A 27,260-nucleotide genomic window follows, 5' to 3' on the forward strand; every position below is an offset into this window, starting at 1 on the left:
AGCCGTTTCCGGGTTTTTAAAAGAAAGCTGAGATTTTTATATTTCCAGAATGCTCAAAATAATTTATTTGACAAATAAAATCAGTAGAAAAAGGTTTGGGGTCAAAAGGATTTATAAAACTCATTTTATGGCCTAAACGGTCAAAATCGGCATTAACCGAATCAACTTAGCGTCCTATGATACGATCAGCCAAAAATTAAATAAAAATCATCAAAAATCCCAAAATATTATATAACATCAGTGGGTAAAAAGTTTTATATCAAAACGTGGCCTTAAATAGGTTATACGCTAAATGCGCCGTTTATTTAACATAAAGATATAGTTTTACGATATTGGCCATAACTAAAAATCTGGACCACCAACTGATCTCAAATTTTCGGTGCAAGTTTATAAATTAGTAATAAAGATTTCTACTCTTTCACTTTTCCAAAAATCACGTTTTATATCAAAAAGGGCAAAATAGTCAACTTTTAAGCATAATCGGAAACATGCATATGAATCGGTTAAACATAGACTCAAGTTGCAAAAAATTCCAGAGAGTTACACTTAAATAAAATGGTCAAAAATATACTCTAATACAGATCTCAGACATGCATGCATGGATCCGAATCGAGAGTCAACGAAAAAGTCGTTTTATAAGACTTTCGGTTCCGATCCGAGTTTATACTAAAGATTGTCGAGTTGATTATGATAAAACACATTCTTATATTCATTATAAAGTTATTTTTGATGATCGATCTGATTGCATGTCATCTACATTACCGTTTACGCTATATTTCGCAAAAACACTTCCTGTTGACTTTTTAAGAACATCTTTGACTCGACAATTAGCATGCTTAGAGTGGGAATCAGAGAATACCCTTTTGAGGGTTTGTTTCCCACATAAATACCAACATATAAGTGGTTTCAATTTGAGAAATGACAGAGCCAATTTCGTTTAATCGAAAAGTCAAACTATATGAACAACGGTTTGACTTTTAACTAATAATCAAAGCAAGAACGAATTTGAGGATGATATGAATGCTTACAAAGGTCCTAATGAAGCCTAGAAAGCATTTGGAAGTTGCCTTTTCGTTCAGATTGCTCCTGGATTGCTTGAGAGTTCTTGCAAGTTTGAATGTGTTCTAGTTACTACACAAGTGCCTCAAGAAATGGAGAATTGATCTGATTTAAGGAGGTTGCAGGAGTTGTAGGAAGCTCACAGGTGTCCAAGACATGCATGCTCATCTATTGGTGAGTTTTGGAGGTGCTCCCAGCTGTTTCCCACTCCAAATTCGGACTAAACAGCCCCTGGTCGCGAAATTCTGCATCTGGCAGGGGCATGCGGCCCGCATTAGGCAGCCCAGGCGGGCCGCCTGGGGTCTGCAGTACCCAAACATTTTTCATTTGTTGCAGTTTTGGTCCCTGTCTTCGCACGCGAGGTTTTGGCTACTTATTTTGACTCGTAAACCCTCAAATCTGGTTTTTAAGAACCTTGGGACATTTACCAACATGGTAATGTCCTCGGTTAACTTTGCGCTCACCCGAAAAGCCATGAAATTCGATGTTGACGCTTTTAACCCCTCAAGTACGGTTTTGGCCATAACTTTCTCATACGATAACGAAACTTCATGAAATTTTTACCACATATTCTAGTGAGTATGTTTTAGCATTACAAAGCTTCGGGTCTGCCAAAAGTTCACTCAGAGGTATAAATTCAACATGTTGACACTTTTGGCCCCTGCAGTTTGTAATTCCTCACTTTTGTGCAATTTCCGCTTCGTATGATCCATGATCCATCCGTTTAAGGTTATAAACATTATGTAGGGTTAGCATAGAGTCTATTTATCCATTGTTGACACTTTGGACCCTTGCGTTCCATAGTTTTCACTGTTTGTCAACTTTAGTCCCTCTAAAGTATGTTTTTGCATATCCAATGCCCATGACACGTGTTAATGCATTATTGGACGAAATTTTTCGAGGTGTTACATGACATGATATTTGAAGAGATCTTATCGAGACTACCTGCAAAGGTAGTTTGTCATTTCAAATGTGTTTCTAAACAATGGTGTTATGAATTATCTACACCAAAGTTTGTTTTCATCCATACTCGGCGAGTTGGGAATTCAATACAAAAGAAGCTGCTCTCCTTTAAAGAAAATTCCATTGTCGTTGACGACATAGTATCTGGCAACTTAGAAGTCGATACTAGCAAAACCGTAGCTTTTCCATATGATGTCCATCCATCCTTTTTAAGCATTATATGTTCATTTAACGGACTGATTTTAGTTTGCCTTAAAAGGAATCACAATGAGCTGGTCCTTTGGAATCCAACGACCAGGCGTTTTAAGTTGATATCGGACGACTACTTTATTCGTTATTTTGGTCGACACAACGATACTGGTGGAATGTACTTTGACGAGGACAACGATCTAAAAGTGCTTTATATTAATTGTTACTGGGACGTACTTACTGCTCGTGTATATTCACGACGTCATGACTCATGGAGAAAATTAAATTTCTTGAACGGAACTCAATTAACTTCAAACTTTTATTCATGGTCTTCTGGAATTTATTCCGGCAAAACAATATATTTCATTGTTTCCAATTACTGGATTCCACCTGGTGAAAGGAACATAGTTGCTTTCGATGTTATCTCTGAATCTTTCAGTTTACTTCGTTTTCCGGAGCGTATTGAAGTCAATCCTTGCCAAGTACATTTTCTAACAATTTCGAACAAGATCCATGTCATTGTCGTTCAATATGCCGGTGAACTAATTGCAGATTTGGTCAAATATGAACATGATGACTGGATCAAGGTCTTTTCTTTCAATAAGGCTCGCATAGTTCAACATTTGGAGCCGCAGCAAAGGACAAATGTAATTCAAGACAACAAGTGGTTGATAACCAGTATTTGTGGAGATACCGTTGAAGTTCTACTTTGCAATGATTCTTTTAACTACATCCAACATGTTGACAGCTACAACGGACCGAAAGGCGCATTATTTTTTGAGACAATCGTTTCGCCTTTCGATTAGAAATTATGAATTACTTTGATACTATTTCATCTTTTGTTTCTCGGACTATCTAATTTGTTTCAAGTATCTGAAATTTTATCCTTTCGTTACTTTAATAATCAAAGTATTTTGTACTATGTTTCATCTTTTCTTATATCCGATTAATGTGTGCAGTAAATTACATATTTTAACATTCACTTTGGTAACTGCATTCTTTATTACCAAATACCATCGTTGATTAAGATCCATCCAAAAAAATACAAAAGTTATAATTCAAAAAATAATATCGTTGATGTTTATTAATATAGATATTATATCGTAACACCACCATTAGCATTAACAATAAATATGGAAAACTTTTTAAAAATTTGGTATTTTTTAAACATACAAAAAATACCATATGTAGTTCAATACTTATTGTTAGGTGTCTGTATTAGTATAGAAATATAGAAATTGTATATATATTTCAATACAAAATATGGTGATCATAATTGCAAAGAAACAATATCACATATTGGTAACATAAATTCATCATTACCCCTATAATATCATGTCAAACAACTATTACAATTTCCTTTTTTTTTAAATACTTATACCCGGTTATGTTAATGGGTTCTCACAAATCAACCGAATATAAAGTTCTTCTGCTTTGTTTCTCGAAGTTTAACATACACAATACCCAAGAAACCCTTTGATCTTCATCTTCTTCATACAATCTTCATCAAAATCTTTATCGGTAATTTCTAAATATTTGATACATGCTTTGTTTTTGGTTTAGTTTGTTCATGAAGTTTGTTCAGAAGTTTGATTCCGTCTCTGTTTGGTGATTCCCTATCTTATATCTTATACAAGGAAACGTTTTTTGATACATAAATTGGTTTGTTTTGATATTTTAGTTTTGATTAAACTGGAAACTCAAAGCATTATCTACATAGTTTGTTCTATGTATTTTCATGAAGTTTTATCTTAGGGTTTAAAGCTGATGAATGTTTAGGTATAATGGGGTTATCGTCGTATGTGTATTAATCTATGTCTTGGATCTTATACAAGGATGTATTCTTTTGAGAGTTTTTGTTCTTTATTTTTTAATTTATTTTTAATATTTTTAACCGATTATTATTTTCTTATTATGCATGTCTTCATATTGATCTATAAGATTATAAAAAAACTGATCCTGAATCTATGTATTTGTCTTATTTCTTATACAGTTGTGATGTTATTTGGTATTCCATTCAAAAGATAAATTTGTATGACATAAAGTTATTATAAGATTTGGTCATTTTATTAATGGATTTTATCACGAATAGTCAGAAATTATTGTTTCATTTGCAGATTTGATTGTTTGACTCTTATTTATAAAGGAAGTCTTTTTAAGTTTGTCCTTTAAGAAGTGGCATAAACTACATGTTTAAATTTGGTTAACCTTTATTCGAAACTATGCTTTACCTTTAAAATGGATCTTTTATGTCATGATTACTATCCTCTCGGAAATATGCATTGTTTGATTTTAAATGTTAGATCTTAAATGAATGTTTTCATAGTTTACTGTTTTTATTCAGTGTTAGATTATTGTTTTACGGTCATTAGAGATGTAATCTATAGATAGTTGAATATATTTTATACTGTTTTTTGTGAATTACTGATGTATTATTTTTTGATATTCATGTTATATTGTTTGAAACATATTTAGTAAAAAAAAATCTCTTTATTTTTGTAGTATATGTTTTCCAAAACTGCATCTTTGAATGTAATTTCTCTTTTGGTTAAAATTTTGTTTTATGATGAATCTATATTTATATTTAATAATATTTCTAATGCTCACTTTCACTTAACTCTTTTTTCAGTTCAATTGCTGGTTGTGTTCATAATGGGAGACAATTCCGATGATGAGGTTCTTGAAATATCTCGTGATCAGTTCGTTCATAAAGTAGACGAGGTAAACTACTAATATCTATAAACACATTTTTGATTAATGGTTATATGGCAGTAATTATATTGCATATTGTCCTTTTTAGGCCTTACGTAAAGATTATGGCTTCTTTTTTTCATATGAAGAACCAAATGTCCACCAGGTAATCGTATATTTTTATAAATGTAGATTTTTACATAAAATTCATCTGATATTTAGCATAACAGGTAATCATTTACATTATTTATCTTAATGTAAAATGTGGCATTTTAACAGGATATTTGCATTCAGCAACAAGATGCTATCACCATGAAGGAGGAAGTTGGAAAAACAAGTAAGGGTAAACAACATGACGTTGATTGTACTTCCAAGGGATTTATAGCTGAAGGATCTCAATCTGTCACAAAAGATGTAAGTTTTGAGATTTATACAAATAATATTCATTTGTTAACAATAATATGGTATCGTTTTGAAGATAACAATTTTTTTAATCATAAAGGTAAAGGAAAATATAAGGTCGGTTGGTAGTTCCAAGTCTAAGGAGCGTTTACATGGAAAGAAATTCAGAGAACACACTATTCCTGAAGATCCGGAGTTTTTGAACTTTACACGTAAAGGGGAATACAGGCTGGTATTATTTTTGCTAAATAAATCTTTAAATTTACATTATTTTTCGTTATTATTGGATGTTTAAGATTTAAACTGTTAAATAAACGTTGTTACATGCAGCGTCTTCCGGTCGGGGTATCAAACCGCGCTGGTTTTACAAAGAAGCTTCATAGACTGAAGATTGAAAACCTGCAGGGGCAAGTTAGTACTTATGAAGTCAAACCGGAAAAAAACGGAAGTGCATTACGCTATTCAGTCATAAACTGGCCTGTATTTATGGCTGAAAATAATTTGAATGATGGCAACATGCTTGATTTCACTTATGTGACTTCAAAGAAAACCGACATCTTAAAAAATGTCTGATATGTCTAAGCATAAGTGCACCTATCTTTTATAAACTGTCTTTATAAGAACTGTTTGGTCTTTGTTTTGGTAACTATCTTTTGAACATGTACCTATATGGACTTTTTTCTTAATAGACATTTGTATGGTACCTAACTTTTGTGTATATGTTTAATGTTTATGTTTATGTTTGTTTCTACAACTAAAAATGTATATCAAAATTCCAGAATGCTTTACTACTAAATATACTATTTAGTGTCAATTTTTGTATTGACATTTGTTTGCTACTTAGCCGTGTAATATTGATGATATAATCAATATACGTGATTTGATTATTGTAATTGATAACATACCAAAAATACAAAAAGTATACTTGGAAAGCATGAAAATATATGTAATTTTAAATTTGGAAAAACTTATCAACCATAAATCAAGATAATCTATTGCAATTTAACTTGATATGGTATTAAATGGATTCCAAAAATATGTAAACCACTATTTATATTGAACGAAGAGTCTTATTTCTTTTACTATGTAAGCCTCATGTTTGTTGGTTTACTTGAGGTTTATACATTTAACAATTGGATCTTCTTCTTCTTCTTATTGCAGTAACCTTAATCACATTTCCGGTGATGTCAAAAAGATCGAAAAATGAAATTTTTTCTTCTTCATTAAAAGATGTACAGAATGAGAACATTGCAAACCGTAAGTGCCATTTCATTGAGTTATTGAAATAAAGTATAAATTTAGAGATAAGGTTAGTTAATTTTTCATCTACCATTTTACAGTTATACTCATGTCGAAAAGGTCAAAGATTGAGTCTTCGTCTTTCGGCAACCAACCTTGCAATATAAACAATTCAAGTGGTAGCATTTTGATTATCTTTCAGTTTATTGATTATTAGGTAGATACATGGCTCAAACCATTGACATATACTACTTTTTGTATGCTTTTATTATTGATGTTGCAGGTTGCATATCAAGGATTCCATTTTCAGACATTACTAATGGTATACATATAATCCACACATATATGCATAATCGTTTAACGTGCTGTTATAGTTGTTTGCTTTTTATTTATACTTTGTAATTTGTAATTTTAATTTTTTTTAGTTCGCAATCCTGATACCAATAAGGAAGCGAAAGAGAGACAAAGACAACGAAAAATGTATTTGGATTCTCGGAAATCTCAGTCCCTATGAAGACATTCTAACGCTCTCAGGAATGTATCTTCAGGTAATAGTTGTAAACAAAATCTAACTCTCAAAGGAACGCACTTTCATGTAATAGTTTTAAAGTTAGATGAATTGATAATAATAATGTGACCATGAACGCGTCCTAAACATTTAAATATCTAAACCTTTTGTCCGTAATAACTTATAATCGTATAGTGATGTTGTATTTGGTAGATGACCATTAAAATTAAAGTAGCATTCCAACAGGATACATATACCAAAATATTTAAACAGGTAACATAAGCCAAAATATTATCAAGTAGTTTTCCAACAGCTAACATAAACCAAAATATTTAAACAGGTTCCACAAAAACCATTGCTACATACTTATATACTTATTGCCAAAACCGTTTGTTAGCCAAAATTACCATACAAAATGGTTGAACGGTTTTGATCTATGGTACTAACCCCATTATTCTTCGATTACATCCCTAACAAAGAGTGTAGGCATATCCTGATACCACTCTAAAACGCAAAGATAACCCTTCTTGATGTTGTTTTCACGAACCCATCCTGGCCATCCCAATACACTAAACCTATTTTTCTTTTTTCCTCTTTTTGGTTCAGCCGTGACGTTCAAATTGGTTTCGACACCACGCCTATTTTTAATGGTCACCTTTCCGCAGCGATCGATTCCCATGGCTTTTGCGACCTTTACCGGTATCCGCTAAAAAAGGCCAAAAAAGTATTCAGACTGTAATGATAAAGAGACTAATGACACCATAGAACAACAACAGTTAACTTAGTATACAAATAATCTAACTAACTACTTACAAAACGTGAACAAGAGGAGGGCATGAAAATGATATTTGGTTCTGGTGCGTTCCAGTCAATTTCTTCCGAAGTGAAAGATTCGTCTGAGTCCGAATCTGTTAGCAGGATCACTTCCTTTTCTTTCTTTTGTTTCTTTCGCTCATTTGAAGAACGCGCCATTGACTACATATAATTATTTGGATAAATACTAGATGTTGATTATCATAGAACATGTCGATTTAGGAAAAATCCCCAAATTTAGTAACAATTGTGTGTAACACTTATGCCAAACGAATATACATATCAACAACAATCCTAACCAAAAAACCTAAAACAAACAATAACAGATGTATAGAAAAGAATCAACGAACAATAATAATAATAATAATAATAATAATAATAATAATGCCCCAACGATAAACATGTTCAAATCGAAAGCCTAAACCGACCTAACCGATTAAACAAACAACACAAAACCAATAACTGGAACAATAACGCTAAATCAAGATCAGAAAACCTGTAATTTCGCTCAGAACAAACGCAAATCCATAGAATTTGATGAAACGACGAACAGGATGCCGTTAAATACTAGATGTTGTCTATCACATAACATGTCGATTTATGAAAAATCCCCAAATTTAGATCGCAAATCTGTAACACTGATGAAATTAAAGATCTAGGTTATGTGAGAACATCAGTTTGAATCGTACCTGTTAGTGATTTCTCTTTCTATGCTGATAATGTGAATGCCGAACAACTGAACCAGTTTGTATGCGTATGAAGTTAGGTATTATATAAAGGGGCAATATAGAAAGAGATAAGATCACTGTATATGTAAAGATATCTGATATCGGATATGACTATTAGATTTATAAACACAATTCTTACTTTATTTGATTTACAAAAATAATCCCTATCTTTACTTAATTTTTGTAAAGTTACATATATACACTATAAAATCTATTTGTTTACTTAATGTAATTAAATTATACATATAAAACCGGTTGATTTATAACAAAAAATAATTATTACAACATATTATTTTTTAAAAAAATGAAACAGTGAATTTATAGTTCTAAAGTGACTCAGTAAAAATTATAAATGTTACTAATACATATATAAGTTAAGAACTTACAAATCATTTTCACTGCCGGAAAGAAAGAAACGTATCACTTCTGGTCCATTCCCATTCCATTTTTTATGTCGTCGTTCAAACTACTGCAGATTGTAATATGCTACCAAACTGCAATACAACTTCATTTCTGTTACTCCTTTGTCAAATAACATGCCATTGTATTACACATTACAGTTTCCTATTTTCGAATACTTTATTTGTATTTATACATCAAATTGTATTTATACACATGTATTGTATTTATACACATTTATTTCCTATTATCTCAGATGTCCAGCATCGAACACCTTTGGGAAACATTTCAAACGGTATTATTTAACTTTTTATCGTAATAATATTTACATTTTCAATTTAACCCGTACCATTATTATTTCATGTAGCTTATATGTGTTTTATATTTAATTATTGTCTGTAAGTTTTCATCCCTAAACTTACTCAAGATGAGAGTAGGGAGAGGCGTAAACTGAGAAAATTATACATCGATGGTAAACGTTATAGCATGCAAAAAGGTACATCACAATCAATAGATGTTATAACATCTACTTCTGGTTCATTATCCATCTCGCATGACATGGTCAATGTTACAACAGAGGCGTCCATTGAATATGGAGGTAAAACTTTAATAAATGTTTAAAGTAGGATAATATTTTAAACAAAAATTTTATTTATTAATTGGATAATGTTTATATGTTAATTATATGTTTTTTTTATAATATTACAGTTTTTGAACCGAGACTTCTTCAAAATGACTACAAAGAGAGACGGAGGTTAAGGAAATTATATTTAGACAGTAAAAGATCTACAAGTCTACAACAACGAAAATTATACCCTTCCAATACTTTATCATCTTCTACTGATTTAAGATTGATATCTTTCAACACGCAAAATGTTACTCCTACAACGTCGGTTGTACCTACAAGTAAAAATTATATTTACCGAATAATGCAAATTTAATTTCAAATACAGTATATATGTTTTAGAAAGTTAATAAGTTCGAGTATATTATGTTATTTAGGTAATGTTAGTTGTCTTACAAACAACTTGACTACTCCAATAAACATTCGTCGTTTTTCTCTATCTTCAAATATCACAACTTCTAGCAACACATCTACTATTCTTGAAAGTTCTTCTTTACAGAGGATGTCACCAGGAAAACGTAAGTTATTAAGTAAATCACGAGTTACATCTCCTATACCAATGATTGACTTGACGACAGAGGAAACTACATGTCACACCCTCAAAATACCACCTAGGGAGTGTCCCTGATAGGCGTGTGACCCACTAGCAACGAGCCACCAATTACATTGAATCCATAAGTTCAAAAATAAAGTTTCATCATTTTATATTAAAATCCAAACATAAATTATTCGAAACCAGCAATTTCAGCGGAAGCGTTAACGTATCACAATATAAACATTTTCCAAACAAATGTAAGAACCAATGTTCAATAAATAAAACCAATTGGTGTGAACCATGGCCACTCATGCCCTCCAGCCAGCAAGTTCCTGTTCCAAGATACCTAACGACCTGCGAGCATGTAACAAGTGTATCAGACAAAGCTGGCGAGTTCACAGTTTAAGAAAACGTTTGCTGCCAGTTGTATGTAAAACAGTTCACCGACAAATGCAAGTAATATTGTTAATATCTCAATTCCGAACAAGACGGCTCCTGAAATACATGACTGCCCTTCCCACGTACTCCTATCTAGTACTGGGCCACGACTGGGTCATTAGTTCACATCCGTCCTCTCTAGGAACGGTGTGAGGGTGCCAAACCTAAGTAGCGCTACTAACTAATACCCGTTACCCTCCAGGTAACATAATAAGGGACTTACAAAGATGATAGGTGAGAATATTAACCAATATACCCGTTTTTACCCAAAAGACTTATCCCTCCACGGGATACCCACTGACTGTCCCCAACCACTAGGACGCATGCTCGAATGTAGTGAACTCACCTTGGTTTGCTCGGTAAGACCAGTTACTTGTTTAACAGTCGGTCACAAACATCCTAACATGGTTACCGGTAACGATCAGTTCTATGCACATAAATTACGCATTCTACAATCACATTACACAGGTAGCGTACAAATAGTGCACGTAACATAGTGCAAAACATAACAAAGAATCATGCTACAAACAGACCATAACATTCTCAGTTTTGCGTAAAATAGTATCATGCATACTAGTAGATTGTGTGTAATAGACGTCATAACATGTAGCAACCATTTGCATCACTAATCGGTTTCCCTCTCACGTGCATGTATCATAATGTCACTCGACAAGTTAGTTTGTCAATCACATGAGTGTGTGTATCATAACAATTCACAAGTACTTACATCACGTACTTAACACTTTGCAAAGTATGCTCATGATCTTGTAATACATCTTAGGCATTTAGCACATACATAGTGATTCATAACATAGCCCTACATGGCATGACATAAAGTTCAACACCTATTAGTTCTTCATTGCTGTTTGGATCACGCATCACGCATTCACAACATACCCTGCCTACTTCACTTAGCAATTCATTAGAGTTCTCTCAGTAGTGCACAGCCCAACTGTTTCCGGCCCAACCAACGCGTGCGACCCGGTTCCCTCGGTGCGACCCGTCAGAAGATGCAGCCCAGGCCTGAGACAAACCCGTGTGTGTGCGGTCCGATCCTCAAGCGTGGCCCAACTAGTGTGCTTTTCAGTTTGGGCTTGTGGGCCGGTGTGCGATCATTTGAGGGTGTGCAACCACGCTATTAGTGTGCGACCAAGGGTGTATTAAATCAGTTATTCTACATCATTGATTTCGGATGATCAGTTACACAATTATCACTCCATTTATTACTAAACTATATAGTTTATATGTTACCAGGTATCATCACCATTATCACCTAAACAATTACATCAACATCTAACATGAATCATCATTTTTTTTTTACATCGATTAATGCAAGGCATAACATTCTTTTGACTACAATTAGTTTACCTGCATGAGTACTAAGTCAAAACTCACCATAGCACAATTATTCCATCACATGGGGCACACCCTCCTTTCTATTGGACCTCACAAAGAAATTGTGGCTGACAACTTGATCTAATCACAAGCACTACTCTAATCGAGACAATATGCATTTAATTCAGATCACTACATCGATTCAATATGATTCTTTAAATGGTGCGGCCCAATCAGTTTTATAGAATTTGTGGTTTTTAGTCAATAAATTTGAATGGTGGCCCATGTGAGGCTTCATTCTTGACGGCAAACCATACACCAAACCATGTGATGCTTTAATAATTACATCTAACAAAACCCTAAGACATACCCATCATTCAAAGCATTACGGATCCTAGGCCAACATCCCAAACAATTTTCTTTTATCTCTTCTGTTTATTATCATAAATAAATGGCGTATGCCTAGATTTAATACAACATACAAACAATTCCTACGAACATGCTTTTAGTCTAAACACAACAACACTTAATCACAATTCATACATAATCAATACAACCAATATATGAAAGGAACATACCGAACAGAGAATTATAGGTAGAGGAGGAAGTTATGAGAAGGAGGGGGGTCTGAGTCCATTGCCGTCGCGCAATAGGTAGGGGAAAATAGGGTTTGTTCTAGTTTGTTTTCATAATTATTCATGTAAACATGCAGCTATATGGACAAGGAACTAGGCCGGTTATGTTTTGCTAATCAAACAGTGGATTTGGGCCGAGACTACACAATAATGAGGAACGGTATTTGGGCCGAGTCTAAAGGTTTATTCATTGGTGTTACTTATCATGTTTGGGCCAAGTTCAATGAACTATGCCAATATATTAACAGCAACAACCCTCCTCGACTAACATGCACCCTAGTTATGAAATATTAACAATCATCATGCAATATTAAAACTAGTAATCATAGTGCTAACACTTCCAATACACACCACGAATACATTCCAGATTGCAATACAATTTGTTTCACCTCTTGCAAAATCATCATCATCAGTTACTGTTCTCATACATATCGGCGTGCACATAATCATAAACGTATAGACTTACAGTTTTATGCACACAACGCTAACTCATAAGGTCATATTCATCATAATTAAATTACCGTCACAATCACAAGTGTTACTGATTTCTATCGTCGTAAAGGATATGAAATAGAAATATCAAGAAACAGGATCTCGTGACGAAGAGATACAGACCATGAAAGTTCGGGTTGTCACATCATCCCCAACTTGAAAGAAATTTCGTCCCGAAATTTAGTACGTAGTTACTGAGGAAGCTAGTTAGGTTGTGTAGTTTTCCTGGGGTGTCACATCATCCCCCCGTTGGTTTGGAATTTCGTCCCGAAATTCCGTTGTAGCTTCAGCCTCAGTAGTGGTTGCATTGTTCTCGAACAACTGGGGATATTTGTGTTTTATTTGGTCTTCTCATTCCCAAGTGAACCCTTGGCCACGACGGGAGTTCCAACGAACTCGAACAATAGGTATCTTGGTGCGTTTGTGAATCTTAACGTCTTGGTCTGTTATTTCAACTGGTTCCTTGACAAATTGCAACTGATCGTCGATAGTGAGCTCCTTCAGAGGAACTATGAGGGTCCCATCTGACAGACACTTCTTTAGATTTGACATGTGAAAATCGTTGTGAACTCCACTGAGTTTTGCGGGTAGGTTTAGTTTGTAGGCCACCTTGCCTATTTTCTCAAGGATTTCGAACGGTCCGACGTATCGCGGGTTAAGTTTGCCTCGATTACCAAAACGAACAACATCTTTCCAAGGTGAGACTTTGAGTAGCACTCGATCCCCGACCTGGAACCCGAGTGGTTTCCTGCGCTTATCAGCGTAGCTTTTCTGACGGTCACGAGCTGCCGTCATGCGTTGCCGTATCTGAGCAATCTTTTCTGTTGTGTCTACTACAAGTTCTGGACCGGTGATTTGGCTGTCACCAACTTCTGCCCAACAAAGAGGTGATCGACATTTATGTCCGTACAATGCCTCAAACGGAGCGGCCTGAATACTGGTGTGGTAGCTGTTATTATACGAAAAATCTACTAACGGTAGATGTTTTTCCCAGCCGTTACCAAAATCAATCACACATGCCCTAAGCATGTCTTCAAGGGTTTGGATGGTGCGTTCAGAGTGCCCATCCGTCTGTGGATGAAAAGCGGTGCTTATGTCTAGACGTGAGCCAAAGGACTTGTGCATTGCTTGTCACAGTTCAGAAGTAAAACGCGCATCACGATCGGAAATAATGGAGGTTGGCACCCCGTGCCTCGAGACCACTTCTTTCAGGTAGATGACTGCAAGTGTAGAAACTTATCCGTTTCCTTGCTGGTTAGCAGTATGCTGGTTACTTGAGACAATCAACGATTATCCAATTGATATTGCTTCCGTTTCGACTTGTAGTAGACTAGCGACCGAATCCATGGCAGCATGTTTTCGCTTTTGATATAGGTGTTTCTGGTTGTTAACACTTCACTTTGACTTTCCCACAAGTCAAACACCATTCCCATACTTGGATAGGTGGGCTTTCGTGCCTGATTACCAGTACAAGGTTTATAGATCCTAGTATCTCTCACCAACAACCCGGATTACTATACTATCAAGGTCGATGTGCTTGCTCAACACGAGTTCTCTACAATAGTCGTATAGTGAGGTCCACATTCGTTCTATGAGGTAACGAGTATCGTCCAACCTGTCAAAGGTTGCTTCTCCATGCCCCGCATGGGTTCAATTTGAAAATCCTCTTCCTTCGGTTCTTCGGTTTGAACAGAGCGTGTCTAATCAGGTAAGTTAGAGTCGGTAATGAGCTACAAGGCTCGTGTACTTTCAAGTTTCATAGTTGTAATCATCAAAAAGTTCCCTCCAGCGATGCCATTAACTGATTTAGCTCTGTCGAAGCCAAGGTACACGGGAGGCCCTTGTGATCGATCTAAATAACGCACTTGGTACCGTCCAAGTAATGCCTCCATCTAAAATCCCAAGACCACGGTTTTCACCGCCAGTTGTGTGTCGTGCGGTTCCTCTTTGTAACTCCATCACGTAAGTCATCGCTCTCTCGTGTTGCGTTGTTGTGTAACTGGGACTCTGATTCAGACCATCATGGCATACCCCTAAATCACCCGCACCCTCGGGTAAAGACGATGCTCAGTGTATCACAGAGCTGGAATTCGAAAGTTGGAAAGACGTCCTCCTGTTTTGTCTTTCACGAACACAGCACCCTGCTGTGCTAAAGAGATCTAATCTGCGCGACCTTCGAAAATCCTGTGGTTAAGCTGCGATAATATCTAGTGAGACCAAGAAATTCCTGTATTCTCGAAGGGGTCTTTGGTATCGATCAGTTTCTAACAAGATGCCTCTTAGCGAGATCCACGTGTATTCCCACTTTGTTGGTTACATGATCAAAATGTTTCTCTCGAATCTAGATGTAACATTCAATAAGACTCTCGAAGGGGTCTTTGGTATCGAGCAGTTTCTAACAATGGCCACACTGCGTTTGATCTGCCGTTATAGGAACATTCTCCCCCTTATACTTCAATCTGACAATAGAGCTTGACCCTCACTACTAGTGGCCAGGCGGGCAATACATGGTGGAGGTAAACGATTCTTGGCTGTCACCTTGCTGAGGGCTCGGAAATCGGTACACATGTCCAACGATAAGGCTCATCTTTATGGATATAACTGGGGCTCCCCCGGCAAAAGAGCTAGGTTCGACAAAACGTCTGTCCAGCAACTCCTGTAGTAGGTTAGACAGTTCTTGCAACCCACCTGGTGCAAGACGGTAAGGAGTACAAATAACAAGGGCTGCCTCTGGCGCAGGGTCAAAATGTGATTCTGATTAACAGTTGTGGGAGTAATCCTGTAAGTTCTTCGAGTGGCTCATTTGAAGAAATCACATACAATTGATGAATCCTCGATCCTCTTTCCTTAGCCTTATTATTAGTGACGGGTGCTAGCATAGCGGAATAATCCTTCCGTAGACACTTTTGGGCCTTCATAGCTGGAATGGCGCTAACCCTTGCACCACTCTGACGCTTTAGAATAGACAACGATCCTCCACTAAGGAGAATGATATGTAAAATCTTCTCCTCACAGGGTCTATCTACACGATCTCTGAATAATCAATCCACACTAACTACTGCATCAAACCATTAAGGGTAGTAGTAGGAAGGTCGATGTTGAGCACTTGTCCCACGAGGTCGACTTTGCAACCCACAACACGTGAGGTTCCATTTGTCTTGTCATCAGCCGATTCCACAACAGGTTCGGATTCAAGGAGTATCAGGGTCAAGCAAAATAGATACGAAGCGAATAGCTACCCGTACAAGCCACCATGATGTTGCTAAGCCTGGTGTCGCCTAAGCCGGTCCTGAATTCCCTTCCACGAGTACCACTTCCAGTGTTGTTGCTACTGCTACTAGAATTCTCAAAACTGTTATTGTTCCATGGGGTGTTGGCGTCCTGACTTAACATCGGCCAATTCTTGTTGAAGCCACCATTATTTCCATACCGAAAGTCATGATTTGCGAGTACCTTGATGTCATTGAGACTGTTGCTTCTAATGTCATTGCTCAAAACAGAGTCCTGCGGTCTTTCGCCAACAGGGTCCACCTTTTCACAATCCGTGCCACGTCCTAAGGCGCTACTTATTGTGCTGGTAGTTACACAGTATACACCTTCGTCGACTGTCATCGTTTATGTCCCGATTGATTGATTCGTGAGAGTTGACTCTCATAAGTCGTTGTTTAGGGTTTAAGGATTCAGTGGAAGTAAAATTGCTGGTGCTCGCTGCGGTAATCAGGGTCGTTCTAGTACTGAGGTTGGTAAGGCACTACGCTCATCCCCTTGTCCATCATTCTTGCATGCTCACTGAGTACTACACAATTTGTTTCCAGAGTGTTTGTAGAAGTGATCGCACGTCGAGGTCTAAGAAGTTAGTACAGTGAGTTCCAGCAAACAAAGAGGAGTGTGAGAGGTATAGACTAATCATTGATGTTGCAACATCCACTCAGGGACGTTCGTACAAGCACCTAACATTCTACACAAATCGCTAGGCGTTCAGATGAGTGTTCAGGTGATACTCGATAACATCGAGATTCGTAAGGGTTCAGAAAGGAGTGAAAAGATCATGTTCGAGTAAGAGACAATCACTGCTACGGCTCTTATAGACTGTTGTGTTTCACATCGATCAAATAACAGAACGGAACCCCTTCTTCAATTGTTAAGCCTTACTGGGACTCGCATGCACCCCACATTATTATTATGTGTGCACCCACAATAATATTGTGATTTGCATGCTCATCTCAGCTCCTCCTAACTCATGTCAAATGGTTCCTCAAACTCAAGTAGCAAGCAAAGAACATCACAAAATGCGAGTCATGAATGTCTAAGGAAACACCACACTACCCATCACATAACACATGCAAGTGATGAATTCATACGGTTGTGCTAGACGTGCAATCACATGCAATATCATATGTAAGTGTTCACTAGTTATGCAGTAAAGTAAGTAAACGAGAGACGAACCTTGCAGTCTGGAGCTGAGTGTCATGGTCGTTTTCAGATCTGTTCGGTTATAGTCTGGTTTTATAGAAACGTTTTTAAAACCAAATTCACTATAACCAGTGGCTCTGATACCAAACTGTCACACCCTCAAAATACCACCTAGGGAGTGTCCCTGATAGGCGTGTGACCCACTAGCAACGAGCCACCAATTACATTGAATCCATAAGTTCAAAAATAAAGTTTCATCATTTTATATTAAAATCCAAACATAAATTATTCGAAACCAGCAATTTCGGCGGAAGCGTTAACGTATCACAATATAAACATTTTCCAAACAAATGTAAGAACCAATGTTCAATAAATAAAACCAATTGGTGTGAACCATGGCCACTCATGCCCTCCAGCCAGCAAGTTCCTGTTCCAAGATACCTAACGACCTGCGAGCATGTAACAAGTGTATCAGACAAAGCTGGCGAGTTCACAGTTTAAGAAAACGTTTGCTACCAGTTGTATGTAAAACAGTTCACCGACAAATGCAAGTAATATTGTTAATATCTCAATTCCGAACAAGACGGCTCCTGAAATACATGACTGCCCTTCCCACGTACTCCTATCTAGTACTGGGCCACGACTGGGTCATTAGTTCACATCCGTCCTCTCTAGGAACGGTGTGAGGGTGCCAAACCTAAGTAGCGCTACCAACTAATACCCGTTACCCTCCAGGTAACATAATAAGGGACTTACAAAGATGATAGGTGAGAATATTAACCAATATACCCGTTTTTACCCAAAAGACTTATCCCTCCACGGGATACCCACTGACTGTCCCCAACCACTAGGACGCATGCTCGAATGTAGTGAACTCACCTTGGTTTGCTCGGTAAGACCAGTTACTTGTTTAACAGTCGGTCACAAACATCCTAACATGGTTACCGGTAACGATCAGTTCTATGCACATAAATTACGCATTCTACAATCACATTACACAGGTAGCGTACAAATAGTGCACGTAACATAGTGCAAAACATAACAAAGAATCATGCTACAAACAGACCATAACATTCTCAGTTTTGCGTAAAATAGTATCATGCATACTAGTAGATTGTGTGTAATAGACGTCATAACATGTAGCAACCATTTGCATCACTAATCGGTTTCCCTCTCACGTGCATGTATCATAATGTCACTCGACAAGTTAGTTTGTCAATCACATGAGTGTGTGTATCATAACAATTCACAAGTACTTACATCACGTACTTAACACTTTGCAAAGTATGCTCATGATCTTGTAATACATCTTAGGCATTTAGCACATACATAGTGATTCATAACATAGCCCTACATGGCATGACATAAAGTTCAACACCTATTAGTTCTTCATTGCTGTTTGGATCACGCATCACGCATTCACAACATACCCTGCCTACTTCACTTAGCAATTCATTAGAGTTCTCTCAGTAGTGCACAGCCCAACTGTTTCCGGCCCAACCAACGCGTGCGACCCGGTTCCCTCGGTGCGACCCGTCAGAAGATGCAGCCCAGGCCTGAGACAAACCCGTGTGTGTGCGGTCCGATCCTCAAGCGTGGCCCAACTAGTGTGCTTTTCAGTTTGGGCTTGTGGGCCGGTGTGCGATCATTTGAGGGTGTGCAACCACGCTATTAGTGTGCGACCAAGGGTGTATTAAATCAGTTATTCTACATCATTGATTTCGGATGATCAGTTACACAATTATCACTCCATTTATTACTAAACTATATAGTTTATATGTTACCAGGTATCATCACCATTATCACCTAAACAATTACATCAACATCTAACATGAATCATCATTTTTTTTTACATCGATTAATGCAAGGCATAACATTCTTTTGACTACAATTAGTTTACCTGCATGAGTACTAAGTCAAAACTCACCATAGCACAATTATTCCATCACATGGGGCACACCCTCCTTTCTATTGGACCTCACAAAGAAATTGTGGCTGACAACTTGATCTAATCACAAGCACTACTCTAATCGAGACAATATGCATTTAATTCAGATCACTACATCGATTCAATATGATTCTTTAAATGGTGCGGCCCAATCAGTTTTATAGAATTTGTGGTTTTTAGTCAATAAATTTGAATGGTGGCCCATGTGAGGCTTCATTCTTGACGGCAAACCATACACCAAACCATGTGATGCTTTAATAATTACATCTAACAAAACCCTAAGACATACCCATCATTCAAAGCATTACGGATCCTAGGCCAACATCCCAAACGATTTTCTTTTATCTCTTCTGTTTATTATCATAAATAAATGGCGTATGCCTAGATTTAATACAACATACAAACAATTCCTACGAACATGCTTTTAGTCTAAACACAACAACACTTAATCACAATTCATACATAATCAATACAACCAATATATGAAAGGAACATACCGAACAGAGAATTATAGGTAGAGGAGGAAGTTATGAGAAGGAGGGGGGTCTGAGTCCACTGCCGTCGCGCAATAGGTGGGGAAAATAGGGTTTGTTCTAGTTTGTTTTCATAATTATTCATGTAAACATGCAGCTATATGGACAAGGAACTAGGCCGGTTATGTTTTGCTAATCAAACAGTGGATTTGGGCCGAGACTACACAATAATGAGGAACGGTATTTGGGCCGAGTCTAAAGGTTTATTCATTGGTGTTACTTATCATGTTTGGGCCAAGTTCAATGAACTATGCCAATATATTAACAGCAACAACCCTCCTCGACTAACATGCACCCTAGTTATGAAATATTAACAATCATCATGCAATATTAAAACTAGTAATCATAGTGCTAACACTTCCAATACACACCACGAATACATTCCAGATTGCAATACAATTTGTTTCACCTCTTGCAAAATCATCATCATCAGTTACTGTTCTCATACATATCGGCGTGCACATAATCATAAACGTATAGACTTACAGTTTTATGCACACAACGCTAACTCATAAGGTCATATTCATCATAATTAAATTACCGTCACAATCACAAGTGTTACTGATTTCTATCGTCGTAAAGGATATGAAATAGAAATATCAAGAAACAGGATCTCGCGACGAAGAGATACAGACCTTGAAAGTTCGGGTTGTCACACTACAGATGAAGCAATTTACAAAGGAGTTTCAACATGTATAATCACAATTACTTTATTTATTGAATTAATTAAATAGTATATATTATTTTTATATTTATATTACTTCGTAAAGTAATATTCTTTTTTTCTTCAACTAACTTTACAGATTATTTCGACCATGGTGACCAATGTATTACTTGTGAAGTATGCAATGCTAAATTATGGGATGCAGAAAAAGGAAGGGGAAGAAAAGAGAAAGGAAGAATATGCTATTTCTTATGTTGTGGTTATGGCAAAGTAGAGCTACCAGATTATAAAGATGCTGTCCCAAGTTATAAGAAACTTTTTATGTATAAGGATAAAGAAAGCAAACATTTTTTGAATAATATTCGACGGTATAACTCCATGTTTGCTTTCACGTCAATGGGTGGTAAGGTTGATCCCACTGTTAATAGAGGTAATGGACCATTCTGCTACAGAATTAGTGGTGAGAACTATCACAGCACTGGAAGCCTGCTTCCGAAAAACGGAGATCAACCAAAATTTTGCCAGCTCTACATTTTCGATACTGAAAACGAACTTTCCAACAGACAATCCGTTTTTAGGTAATTATAATAAACTATAAATTTTTGTCCCACCGAAGCTTTCTAAATTATTTTTTTTATTAATATTGATGTTTTTTGACACTCCGCTATTTTTTAACCAGTCGTTCCAAGGATACATCTTCCTCAAGTGTGGCTGAACTTGATAGTAAACTGATTGAACATATAAAATGTGTTTTAGATTCAGAAAATCAGTTGGTAAAAGCTTATAGGATGGTTAGAGACTGTTTTCATGAAAACCCTGATCTTAATCTCAAGCTTCGTCTAATTGGTATTAGAGAAAAGGATGGACGAACGTATAATTTACCAACCTGTGGTGAAGTTGCTGCTCTAATTGTGGGGGATATTGCCAACACAATCAACAATAGAGATATAGTTATTGAAACGCAGACAGGTACTTTGAAACGAATTAGTGAATTGCATCCTTCATACCTTGCACTTCAATATCCTATTTTGTTCCCTTATGGGGATGATGGTTACAGAATTGACATCCCTCATCGAGGTGTCGTAGACGTAATCAATAAGAAACGTCCAAATTGTACAATGAGAGAGTTCTTTGCATATCGTGTGCAAGACAGAATTAATCAGTTTTCATTGATTCTAAATTCAAGGAGACTCTTCCAACAATTCTTGGTTGATGCGTATACTATGATTGAGAGTGAAAGGCTTAACTACATACGACTTCAACAAAAGAATCTAAGGTCAGATAGCTATGAAAGTCTCTGTGAATTAAGAAATAAGGGTCAGCAAGACATATCTAAGGTTGGAAAACAAATCTTTTTTCCTTCTTCGTTTACCGGTGGCGCTAGATATATGATGCAAAATTATTTAGATGCCATGGCTATCTGTAAGTGGTTTGGTTATCCGGATTTTTTTATAACCATCACTTGCAATCCAAAGTGGCCTGAGGTTAAAAGGTTTCTTAGAGACACAAATCTTAAACCTGAAGATAGGCCCGATGTACTGAGCAGATTGTTTAAAATAAAGTTGGATTCAATTTGCAAAGATTTTAAAGAACGACATCTATTTGGAAAAGTTGCAGCAGGTATTTTATCAGATTGCTTTTTATATACATATTAGATTATTTAAATCTACTAATGATATCTTTTTTGTACAGTTGTTTACACAATCGAGTTTCAAAAGAGAGGATTGCCTCATGCCCACCTATGCTTATTCTTGTAAAATGAATCCAAACTTCCGATGGTAGACCATGTTGATCCATTTATAACTGTAGAAATCCCTGATGAAGATGAAGATGCAGAATTATATGCGCTTGTGAAAGACTATATGATTCATGGTCCATGTGGTAACGCTAATTTAAGTTGTCCATGTATGGTTGACAATAAGTGTTCGAAGGGTTTTCCAAAGAAATTTCAAGATCATACTACACTGGATTCAAATGGATTCCCAATATACAGAAGAAGAGATAATGGTGCTTCTGTAGTAAAAAATGGAATCGACTTAGACAACCGAAGTGTTGTGCCATACAACAAAAAACTTTTGAAACGGTACCAGGCACATATAAATGTTGAGTGGTGCAATCAAGCCGGATCAATTAAATATTTGTTTAAATATATAAATAAAGGCTCTGATAGAGCAACCGTTGTTGTTGTCCAACATGATAATAACAATGAAGAACTAGAACAGGACGAGGTCAAAGAATATTATGATTGTAGGTATCTCTCAGCTTGTGAGGCATCTTGGAGGATCTTCGCCTACGATGTGCATTACAAGACTCCTTCTGTTATAAGGCTGCCTTTCCATCTTCCCGGAAAACAACCTGTTGTTTTTGGACCCGACGAGGATATTAATCAAGTCCTTAACAAACCATCTGTCAAAGCATCAATGTTTCTTTCCTGGATGGAACGTAACAAACACCCGAATGACACAGTGGCCCGTATACTTACATATGTTCAGTTTCCAAGTTGGTATGTATGGAAGCTTGATAAACGTTGTTGGGAACCTAGACAAAGACATAAGTCAATTGGGAGAATTCACGCTGTAAGTCCGTCTCTTGGGGAAGCCTATTTTTTAAGAATTCTTCTTAACAAAGTGAAAGGACCAAAATCTTTTGATGATATTAAAATAGTTGATGGTAAGGTATATGATACATTTAGAGATGCATGTTATGCACTCGGTCTTTTGGACGATGACACAGAATACACTGAGGCAATCAAGGAAGCAAATGAAACAGGATCCCCTTCGTATCTTCGTAATTTATTTGCTACTTTGATGTTAACAAATACGTTATCCAGACCAGAGGTTGTATGGGAAAGCACATGGAGATACATGACAGACGACTTTATCTACAGACTTAGAAAATATCATCGAGTTCCAGGTAATTCTTTTACACAAAATGTTGTTCTTCTCCCCTTTTTTTTTGTTTTTGGTTGTGATACAAAAAAAAAAAAAAAAAACTATTTCGCTTTAAAGAAAACATGGTTTTGTGTTTCATTTATGATATATTCTTTGGTTCATTAAATATTTTTTTTATTACATAATATATTTTTTTTTCATTTTTTACAGCTTTATCAATTCCAGATGAGCAGCTTAAAAACTACGTTTTGAGTGAAGTTGAAAAATTCTTAGCTAGAAACAACTCATCACTCAAAAGATTTGAGACAATGCCGTACCCAGATAATGCGTCTATGTCTGATTCAGACAATCGTCTGATTAACGAGGAGCGTATCTACGACAAAACCAATCTTGAAATTGAATTTAATAATCAACTTAATTTGCTAACTGATGAGCAACAGTCAGTTTTCCAACAAATAATCAACGCAATTGAGGGTAACAAAGGTGGGGTTTTTTTTGTGTACGGCTATGGTGGGACCGGGAAGACCTTCTTATGGAAGACATTATCTGCGGCAATCAGATCAAAAGGTCAAATTGTATTAAACGTTGCTTCCAGTGGGATCGCGTCGTTGTTATTGTCTGGTGGCAGGACCGCGCATTCCAGGTTTCGTATTCCATTGAATCTTACAGAGGATTCAGTTTGTAATATAAAACCTGATGGAGATGTAGCTAGACTACTTCACGAAACAAACTTGATTATATGGGATGAAGCGCCTATGGTCCATAAGCATGCATTCGTAGCGTTGGATAGAACAATGAACGACATTTTCAATATCGACACTTCCAACAGATCAAATATCCGCTTTGGAGGAAAGGTTATTGTTTTAGGAGGCGATTTTAGACAGATCCTTCCTGTTGTTCCAAATGGTGGAAGACAAGAGATTGTCAATGCCTCATTAAGTTCGCCTTATCTTTGGGATACATGTAAGTTGCTGAGACTAACAAAAAACATGAGGTTAACAGTTGGAAGTTCAGCATCGGACGCTGAAGAAATAAAACAATTTGCAAAATGGCTTTTGGATATAGGCGAGGGAAATGTTGGTGGTCCAAATGATGGAGAAGCATCAATTGAAATACCAAGCGATCTTCTGATCACTGATACATCGGACCCCATTTCAACTTTAATTGATTTTGTGTATCCTTCAATTCTTGAAAACTTCAACAATCAAAATTATTTCAGTGAGAGGGCTATACTTGCACCTAAGAACGAGGTTGTGCATGAAATTAATGATCGGTTGTTGTCACTATTCCCAGGCGAAGAACGAGAATATCTTAGTTCAAACAGTCTTTGTCAGTCTGAAAATCCAAACGCTACACAACAAAAACTATACTCTCCCGATGTGCTTAACGGTCTTAAAGTATCCGGCTTACCTAATCATAGGCTAGCACTAAAAGTAGGTGTGCCGGTGATGCTCTTACGTAACATTGACCAACAAAATGGTCTTTGCAATGGTACACGACTACAGGTCAAAAAAATGTATAACCGTGTAATAGAAGCCGAGATAATATCCGGAGGGAACATAGGCACTCGCACTTATATACCAAGGATTAGTTTGATACCTTCTGATAAAAAAATTCCTTTTGAGTTTCAAAGGAGACAATTTCCGTTGGCTGTTTGTTTCGCAATGACTATTAACAAGAGTCAGGGACAATCACTGTCTAGAGTTGGTCTGTATCTGAAACAGCCAGTTTTCACCCATGGTCAGCTGTATGTTGCTTTATCGAGATTTAAAACCAGACAAGGAGTTAAACTTCTGATTTTGGACAATGACGGCAAACCTACTAATAAAACGACAAATGTAGTTTACAAAGAAGTATTTCGTGACTTGTGATCTCCATGTACTCATTCATCGTTCGATCATTCATTCCATGTAACTGTTCTCTAAAATGATCCATAACATTTTTTTGAAGTTATTTAATGTTTATTTTTTGTTGTTTTTTAATCAATTTTGTTAACGTAATACAAAACATGTATACTCATACACACACTTAAATATTAACCTAAAATTCTACATAAATAAACAGTACGTTCACTTATAATTCGCTATCCATTATCTTCCATAAACACAATATTACACAAATTTGCATCATCATTTATCTCTAGATATTACATTATTTGTCTCATTGTAGTTTACTAATTTATTATTACTTGAACGGTTATTTAATTCAAACGATTACTTCAATAAATTAAACTTATTCATTTGTTTTTTAGTCCACCCGCGAACCTCGCGGATTCTTAAACTAGTTACATATAAAAAATTACAGACATTTAAAAATGTAAGGAAATGTTAAACATTCAACAACTGTTGCAATTACTATCCTACCCTTCCAAGTTCCAGCCACTTGTATTCCTTCCATATGATGTGGCGTGCCTACAACCTTTTATCTACAAGATTAATGACTCAAATCTGCTTTTACTGTTTGTAACATCTACAAGATTAATGACTCAAATATGCTTTTACTGTTTGTAACGTTTAATTATTTGTAGCCAACCACTAAATATAATCACTATGATTAATTTGATTTTTTTATGTCTTTTATGAGTTATAATATTTGAGTTCTTGTATTCATTGTTGTTTTAGCACGCTTGTGTGTAATTTTTTTTTTGTCAAAGCTGTGGAAGATTAATTCATGAGTTAAATGCTTGGTTGGTTCTTGTGGTTTGCAAAAATTTCATACTTGGTCCTAGTGGTTTACTAATTACACGCGTGGTCTCAAAACTTGTCAAAAATGCACTCGGTTGGTCCCTAGCCCTAACCTCTGTTAAATTTCTCAGTTAACTAAGTGTGAAATGACTATATTACCCTTGAACAATTAAAAAACTAAAACTAAGAATTAAAAAATTAAAAAAAAGGATATATATGAAAGCTCTGCATTTCATCTTCATCACCATCATCATCTTCATCACCAACCCACCTCCATCGTCACCTTCAACCCACCACCACCTCCACCGTCACCTTCAACCCACCACCACCACCTCATTTTGAGATTTAATGGAATCAGACAACACGGTGGATAAAAAACCGACCACCAAGCTTACAGTTTAAACGGCTCCGCTGATGTCGAACACATCGTTGCTTCAGTACAGCGGCTGTTGATGAATCGGAAGTCGAAGCGGAAGCTACCTGAATCGAATCGGTGTCTCCGTCACGGTCGGAAGTCGAAACAAAAGCTCCCTGAATCGAATCGGTGTCTCCATCACAACAGTTAGATCTGAACAGATTTGATCTGAATCGAATCGGTGTACAATCGTTGATCTGAGAGGCTGTGATTCAGGTGAGGTTTGTTGGACAATTGTGGATCTTGGTGGATCTTGTGATCTGGGTATGATGAAATTGGGGAGATTGGTTAGAATTAGGGTTAGGGTTTGTTGTTTATAGTTGTTGAGGAATTAGGGGATTGTTGATTCATTATGCAGCTACACTTCTCACCTAGCATGAGAAGTGTAACGATATCGAGCAGTAATGGGCTTATTGATTTTATGAAGATCAAGGTTGCAGCTCGTCATATTCTTACAGGACTTTGTTTCATACTATTTTGTTTCTTGCTTTCTTGTTGTCGTTTGTGTTTATTCTTACTGCTTTGGTTACCCTTGAAGGTGTCAACAAGTGCTCATCTATAGGTATGTTGTCTTGATCGGCTTTTTCTTGTGTGTGTGTGTGTGATTATTGTGATATTGGGATTGGTTTCTAGATCTTGAAAAGTTGTGGTGGTTGTTTCT

General features: G+C 36.5%; 2 protein-coding genes across 2 annotated transcripts; both read left to right on the forward strand.

Moving 5' to 3' along the window:
• Window positions 1-20,046: 20,046 nt before the first annotated feature.
• Window positions 20,047-22,366, forward strand: LOC110924146. The gene is made up of 4 exons (XM_022168182.1): window positions 20,047-20,125; window positions 20,749-21,187; window positions 21,289-22,229; window positions 22,302-22,366. Exons 1-4 carry the CDS (start codon window positions 20,047-20,049, stop codon window positions 22,364-22,366), a joined length of 1,524 nt encoding a protein of 507 aa, XP_022023874.1.
• Window positions 22,367-22,384: 18 nt separating this feature from the next.
• Window positions 22,385-25,371, forward strand: LOC110924147. The gene is made up of 2 exons (XM_022168183.1): window positions 22,385-23,522; window positions 23,711-25,371. Exons 1-2 carry the CDS (start codon window positions 22,385-22,387, stop codon window positions 25,369-25,371), a joined length of 2,799 nt encoding a protein of 932 aa, XP_022023875.1.
• The last annotated feature ends 1,889 nt before the right edge of the window (window positions 25,372-27,260 follow it).

The sequence above is a fragment of the Helianthus annuus genome, chromosome 17 (assembly GCF_002127325.2).
Source record: "Helianthus annuus cultivar XRQ/B chromosome 17, HanXRQr2.0-SUNRISE, whole genome shotgun sequence".
Lineage (NCBI taxonomy): Eukaryota > Viridiplantae > Streptophyta > Magnoliopsida > Asterales > Asteraceae > Helianthus > Helianthus annuus.